The sequence below is a fragment of the Triticum aestivum genome, chromosome 7D (assembly GCF_018294505.1).
Source record: "Triticum aestivum cultivar Chinese Spring chromosome 7D, IWGSC CS RefSeq v2.1, whole genome shotgun sequence".
NCBI classification, from domain to species: Eukaryota; Viridiplantae; Streptophyta; class Magnoliopsida; order Poales; family Poaceae; genus Triticum; species Triticum aestivum.
Window position 1 is genome coordinate 20,452,196 of NC_057814.1, and position 7,907 is coordinate 20,460,102.

The 7,907-nt window shown below is 47.8% G+C and overlaps 1 protein-coding gene across 1 annotated transcript; it reads left to right on the forward strand.

Moving 5' to 3' along the window:
* Positions 1-2,874: 2,874 nt before the first annotated feature.
* On the forward strand, positions 2,875-6,791 carry LOC123170648 (protein SMG9-like). Its single transcript, XM_044588472.1, has 4 exons — positions 2,875-3,117; positions 4,500-4,630; positions 4,900-5,164; positions 6,432-6,791. Exons 1-4 carry the CDS (start codon positions 2,875-2,877, stop codon positions 6,582-6,584), a joined length of 792 nt encoding a protein of 263 aa, XP_044444407.1. The 3' UTR covers positions 6,585-6,791.
* The last annotated feature ends 1,116 nt before the right edge of the window (positions 6,792-7,907 follow it).

Here is a 7,907-nt window from a genome sequence, read left to right on the forward strand (position 1 = left end):
TCCTTGAAAAGCTTTCCTTTTAGTCTTTGCAAGTGGACTCGCATTGGCTGCTGCGCAGTTAAGCTTTGGTTTACCTAATCGTGTAGTTTAAGCCTGCTGCATCACGTGGTCGGTGCCTCGAGATCTGGGCAGTGCGGCTTCATCCATCTTTACCTAAAAAGAGGAGTAAAATGCATGTATGGTCCTTCAACTTGGTGGCAATGTCCACAATCGTCCTCAAACTAAGAAACTGCTTCGGTAAGGTCCGAGAACTTGAGAATATCGCTTCAATATGGTCCTTAAACTTGACGAACTAGTCCTGCGATACATCCCACATACATTTTTTGTACGGTGCAATTATTTTTTTGAAAACGGCCTCCAATTTTATTTAATTACATAAAAAACCTAAAGTTAGAAATGTGAGTTTTGTCATACTAAAAAATGACAGTGTTGTATTTAGAAAACTGTTCAACATCTATTAAAATTTATTATGTCATAATAATAAATTATAGAAATGTAATCAAACATGTTAAACATGGTTTTAGAAACGCAATAATTATTTTCACAATATTTTTTGATTCATGAACTATTTTTGAATGCATGACGGGTATTTTACAAAAACACGTTTGAAAATTTTAAATACACGTGAAATCGTTTCCAAAACATGTTTATAGTTTTTCAGAAAACGTCAAACATTTAAATGCAAAAAATACGAAAAACATGAACTTTTTTTGTCAAATGCAAAAAATATATGAAAAACATGAACTTGAAAAAAAATGAAAATTATGCGGGCCTATAGTTGCGCCATGTATAAAAATATATATAAATAAGCTTGAAGAGGTACATAGGAACACAATATATAAGCTCTAGCTCAACAACTTAGGGCTTCTTCAAAGGATACCCTCAAAACTCCGGTATATGTCACTTCTATTCACTTTTGTAATTCAATGGGGATCTTTATCGGTCCACGAAGTGGTTCGGACTTCCGTTTTCCGGCAAATCCGAGACAAACATAGGGAGTTATACCGGAGTCCGGACATCCATGTGACCAACCAAAATCCTCCGTGTGGTCTTCCTCTCTTTTCTCTCTCTTCACATTCATGGTCCACCTCTTCTCTTCTCCCAACCAGACACCACACCACAAATCCCATCACATGCATGGTCTCCCTCTACTATCTTTCCTCTCAACCGGATTAATTTATGAATGGCTCCCTCCAGCATCTTGTTCGTGGACTACGTCCAGACATACAAAGAGACATATACAGAGACATTTGCGGGTCAACTTTGGAGATGCCCTTAGGCCAAGCAGCACATCAACTGGTGGTTAGCATGTGTGGACTGATCGTCCCGCGATCTGGAGAGCTTAGGTTCCATCCTCCATATTGGTATTAGTTTGCTTCCTAACATGTGGAACCAACATTTCTAATATTAGTTTTTTTGTAATTAAAAAAAATTCTGAGACAGTTTTCTGCCAAGTTTGAGGATCATATTGAAGCGGTATTCTCAAGTTAGACTGTATCTCTACTCCTAAAGAGGAATTTGGTAGCTTCTGTTCCATCTTTTTTTTCGTCTCAACTCCCACCTTTGTCTGTTTTTTTTTCGCATCACCTCCTCGCCTTCATCTGGTTTTTTTCCATCTCTCCTTACAAATAATCACAAAAGAAAAAAAATCCGCCACTCCTCACCACCGGCCTCGATCTTTTCAGGATCACCAGGGACGCAGCCGCCGCCGCTGCGGATCCCCACGGACGCCTGCCCCATCGCGAGCGACCTGTCCACTCAGACTCGCGGCGAGCACGCCGCCGACGCCCTGTCGCTGTCGTCCTGATTCATTGCCTTGCGACCATCTTCAGTTTGGACCCTACCATCGCTGCCGGGGCGACCCGTCCTTCCTATCGCTCCATGCCCTCACGACCGAGGGGCCAAGCGCGTCCTCGCCGCCTTCCACACCAGTGGCATGGATAGAGTGGTGTATACCAGATCCGGATGTGGTCGACGCTGACGAGTACTCGGTTCCTTACAGGTACGTAGTACGGGCTGACTATCAGGGTCCTAACACGGGCTCTCCTTGTCCTAATGTGATCTAAGAAAAAGGGTTTCCCCCGCTTTGTATTACAAAGCAACCATTCGATACAACCAACGATAGGTGCTGGGGCGGAAGCAGCACAAGCACGCCCAAAAAAAAGAAAAAAAAAGAAACAAATGCCGATAACGGCGGATCGACAAAAACGACTAAGCCTCTTGACCGCTGTGTCCACCGGAGATCACCCACCAAGCTCCGAGACTCCGAAGCGCCGGTACCAATCAACACCTCCAAGAAGGAACGCGACGATGACGACGCTGCTGCCAAGGGTTTCCCCCGGTACGCGGCGAGGAGAGAGGAAGGGTAGCCCCGACGCCCTCCAGGAAGGTCTGGCGGCACCCTCAAGCGCCACCGCGTCGGTGTTGGCCAAGCCAACAGGGATTTCTCCCGATCCCAGCCTCTACCTCAGACACTTCGGAGCTCGCCACCAAACTAACCACCACCCAGCGCCAACACGGACACGAAGCTTCCCACACTGTCTCACCACAGCACCGCGAAGATGGTCTGCACAACGAAGAAGAGGAGCCGGGACTAGTGCAGCAGCACCGTCGGCATACGGGAGGGCCCCACCTCCACCGTCCACGACGGTAGCCGACCGGACGCCATAGCAGGAGCCTACCGGGCCCGTGGCCCCAAAGGCCTGGTCGGGCCCTCAAAGGCCCGGACAGCTCCCGCCTCCGCGCAGCAGCTGGCACGCCGTCGGCACCACTGTCCCAGTCCAAGCCGATCCCCTGCCTCCCCATACAGAAGGCGTCGCGGTCGCCCGCAAGGACCCAGAAGGGACCCTACGGGCCCAGATATGGGCCGGGGACATGCCGCCGGCTGACCAGCACCACCGGACCGCCCTGCCGCCAAGCGGCGGCACCACCCCGGCGAGCGCCGCCGGCCTCCACACCAGGACGTCGGACCACCACCGGCCGAGCAGCACCGCCGCCTCCCCCCACCCCGGGAAGGAGGAGCGCGCGCGGGGAAGGAACGACCCGCCGCCGCCGACCCCACCCAGCCAGATCCGGGGGCGCCCGCCGGCGGCGGCGGGGGGGAGGAACGAAGGAAGGGTGGACGAGGAGGGAGGGGGTCGCGCGCCGCCCCGGCCGCCTCCCGGGGAGACGGCGGAGGCGGCGGGACGAGGAGGAGGGGAAAGGGGGGAGGGGCGGGGCGGGGAGCCCGCGCTCGCGCTGGGCGGCGGCGTGAACGGGGGAGCGGGAGCGGGGGAGAGGGACGCCGCGCCGGGCGGGAGGCGGCGGGGGGGGGGGGGGGGGGAGCGGGAGCCTAGCGGGGAGCAGGGGAGCCTTATTTGATCTTCTGCGTGCTGCCCCTGATGTGATCTTGATGCTACTCAGTCGATCTATGATGTTTGTTTCCTCTGTTTACATGGTAAAGTGATTGCTGCACTCGCTTTTGGCCGTGGATGCAATTTGGGAACTCATTCCATGAGTTGAGGGTGCAGGTAGAGATGATGCTGGGGATGGGAACGGTGGGAAGCTGCGTGCGTGCTACCTACCATTGCAGGGACTTTTTTTTTTTATAGTTCAGTGTCTTATTACGAATCTGATAGTGCTATATGCCACACATACACCATGTTTCTCCATTCTAATATGATGATCTATTTACATGCGACTCAGAGAAAGAACTGCTTTGCAGGTAAACATTTGCTGCAAACTGATGTATTGAACTTTTAAGAATTTTGATTGGTCGCCCAAATAACCCATTCTCCTTTTGTTGATATTTATGAAGGAGATCGTTATTTCTCTTTTTGTTTCAGGTTTTCAACATCACGAATGAACTATGGAGTGGAGCTACCAAAATATCTATGTGGTAAAATCACTATATACATATTGTTTTCCCACCGATGCTTCAAGCGACACGCATCCATTGCAACGAAATCGGCATCACCTGCGTGTTTGCTTTTGTTCGTTTCTAGCAGGCAAGAATCCATCGAGTCTTCCTCTATGTGTGCAACCTTGCCAGTGTTGGAATCAATCAAGGCAAGGGTAACCAACATTAAGTATGTGCGAGTCTTGCCGGGATCTGATCTATCAACTCCTTCAGCCAGCTTGGCACTATGTGCACGTCGTCCATGATAGAAAAGAACTTGGCAAGTGGACGGCTCCACCGGCCCTGCGTCAACAATTAAAATCCTTAGAGCATCTCTAGCGGACCCCTTAAAGCTGTGACCCTTAAACCATGGATAAGGGCCGAGAAAAACACGTTTTGAAGGTTGAAATTGGTTGCGGCCGAATAGAGACCGCAAACCCGAGCGGTAAAAGAGAATATTTGGAGAGTGGAATCATTCTAGTATTATTTTCTACTGATGAAAACTTCTGCGGTTACTCTTTGCTCATGTAATTAAAACATGTTGACTGATGACCCTAAGCTAGAAGTGATATTTGGCAATATTGTGCAATGCTGAAAGGGGTGTTGTAATGTATTTTTACAGGTTGATTTGTTGAAGCATAACATACCTGACCCATCATTGTTAACATCATCTACACCAGACAAGGAAAATAAGAATGATAACCAATCAGGCAGTGAAGATTACATGGCCGATCTCTGTTTTGTGCATGCTAGGTGGGCATTATGAACTGTTCTACTTGCCTTGAGAGTGTTTTTTTTTTCTGTTATCAGATACTCATTTATATTTCTCTGAATAGATCTTTTGAATTTCCTGTTGGTAAAAAAAGATATTGCTGCAACACGATCATATGAGCAATACCACTTCCAGACTTTTTTTTTTGAACAATCACTGGGGGGGAGAGGGTCACCACTTCCAGACTTGAGTCATCCCTCTACCCGTTTAATCTTAGTAATTTGATCGGCGGTATTTTCTAATTGAACAGATTGAGGGAACATGACTTTTCTCCTTCAAAGCTCATGCTTCTACGGGATACTCTTGAAAAACACTTTGAGTCGTCCTCATTTAAGATTGGCAGCTCTAGTGCGACACCTGAAGTTACCGATTCCTCGGTTGCTACAAGCACGAAAGTTGAAGACTTGAGCTCCAGCCAGCAGGACGTATTCCTTCTTCCATTAAGATCACATGATAACTCGACAAAGTTTGAGTATGGGACATACTCATCCATGCTAGGAAAGCTTCGTGATCAGGTATCTTTTCTAGTCCGAGTTGAAATTACATATAAATTCGGAAACACTAACGCCCACACGTGTGGGCATTTGCATCTCGCTCAGACGCGTGGATCCATATCCGTTTGTGGTTGCACGAACCTTGGCATGTTTGTGGTGCCACGTAGGACTGGGCTGGTGTGTAGGCATTCATCCGGTCGCCCACACGTCCGTTTCACCACACGGAGGGACCGGTGTGTGGGCGTTTAGCAGTTCGCCCACACGTCAGTTTTCACTCACGCACAAGGGCTGGTGTGTGGGCATTTATCAGTTCGCCCACACGCCCGTCTCCTCTCCCACACCCAAAGCTGCGAGTTGTCATGTGTTTTGCAGGGTACATGGCAACTGCCCTAGTGTGCTTGTAAGCAGATGGCAACTCTCTCTTTTACCCGAACATGTCAGTTGCCATGTGTTTTGCAGGGTACATGGCAACTGCCCTAGTGTGCTTGTAAGCAGATGGCAACTCTCTCGTTACCCGACCATGTTATTTTGCCATGTCTCTTTGTAGCGCTACACGGCAACTGCCTAATGTTAGTAGGTGGCAACTCCTAAAGTTTTCAAATCATGGCAACAGTAGTAAACTAGACCATACATGGCAACTGCCTAGTGTTAGTAGGTGGCAACCCCTAAAGTTTCCAAATCATGGCAACTATAATAAACCAGACTATACATGGCAACAGCTGCAGTTGTCCAAAAATGGCATTTGGCACTTGACCTGAGATGGCAACTGCAGTTGAGCAACCATGGCAACTGTAGTTGTCCGACATGGCAACTGTAATTCAGCGACATAGTAACTGCAGTTAAACGAACATGGAAGAGGGTCCGGACCATGGCAATTGCGGGGCGCGTCATGACTGTCATGCGGGGTGTGCGGGACCATGAGGTAGGAGGCCTGACGTACGGGCGTGTGGGCATTATCTATTTTGCCCACACGTAAGCGTGTGAGAGGGACCGTGAGGAAAAAAAAGACGTATGAGCATTACTTGTTTTGCCCACACGTAGGCATGTGGGCTGGTCCTCTTAAACACCACACAAAACGTGTGGCTAGATCCCTTAACACCCACACATGTGGGCGTTATCGGCGTCCTATAAATTTATATACTCCAGTATTGAAACCATTTAAAATGAAAAAAAAGTTCGCTGTCAGATACGCAGCCTGTTCTTAGCTTATACTATCTTGTTTATTTACTCAAGCATTTATTAACGGCCCCGTTAAGTCAGTCTGTTGGGTACATTGCTGTCGTTGCAGGTCCTGTCAAGGCCGTTGAGGCCGTTCTCCAAGAACCTCACAGAGCGCGACTGGCTGAGGAGCTCGGCCAAGATATGGGACATGATGAAGAGATCTCCCGTCGCCTCGGACTACTGCAAGGCGCTCCAGAGTTCAGGATTGTTCAGGAAGTAGCCACATATGAGTTGTAATGTTCTCGATTCAACCGACCTAAGATGCAATTTAAATCGCTGTTACATGAGATGACTGGCTCGATCCGCCGTATGATGTATGGATCCCATGTTTGTTTTTTTCTTCCGTTCTTCGAGTTTCGGCATTGTAAATCGGAAGGATTCCGGGAGAAGAAAATTTCCAACCTTGGTGCTGTCCCTTTTGCTTGCATACTTCTCGTGCTAGGTTACTGCATACGGGTGGGGATATGCTGTAAGGTAGTAATACAGAATGATTTCCAACCTTGGTGCTGCCCCTTTTGTTCACATCTCTATTTCACTCATCCTAACTGATATATGAACATATATGATTTAGCATTTGACATCACGGCAAAAGAAACTCAGAGGAGCCGAGTCGTTTTGCGAGGCGAATTTCCTTGCATTTTTCACATGGCTAAGATGTGTAAGCTCTTCCCATTTTGGGAGAGGCTTTTAAGTTCCTCCTACTTGAGTTTCACTCCTGGCCCCACAAGTTTCAAATAACAGGTTCATGCATCCTTTGGTGTATCGTCCAAGGCAGAGGTAATTGTTAAGATCATGTTTGCCTCTGCCGTTAATTGATATGATATGATCTAAACAATTAACGCCGGAGGCAAATGCTCGGATAAACAGTCATTTGCGATGTACTCTCTGTAAAAAAATATAACAGCTGCTACAAGAGATGATAAAACACTGAACGACGGCTTGTGCGAATTGGGAATGTATCTGGTGCACCGGGGCAATTGGTACTACCGGTGCACCGGCCCCATGTTGCACACTCAAAAATGTTCAAAAAAATCTGTAAACAAGTGCATTGACACAACGTCAATGTATGTTGTCACAAAAATTCAAATCAAAATTTGAAACATTGCTCGAGATACAAAAATAACAAATTTGACACTGAATAGTACATAACACAAGTTGGGCTTTAGTTTTGGCCCATTAGCACATTGATGTCAAATTTGTCATTTTTATATCTCGAGCAATGTTTCGAATTTTGATTTGAATTTCTGTGACAACTTACATTGATGTTGTGTCAATGCACTAAATTTTTGTCGGGGTTTTTTCGAACATTATTGAGTGTGCAACGGAATCCGGTGCACCGGTAGCACCAATTGCCCCGGTGCACATGATACGTTCCCTGTGCGAATTTCCCCCCTGCTGTAGCACTCCCTACAAGAGATTATAAAACACTAAACACTGAGCCTGTGCGAACTAATGGTGGACGACCGCTTCGGTGGACTTTATCCCGTCCATCCAGAAATTTTTGAGATTCGCACTTGTCAGTTCCTTGTCCCCCTGCTCGTTT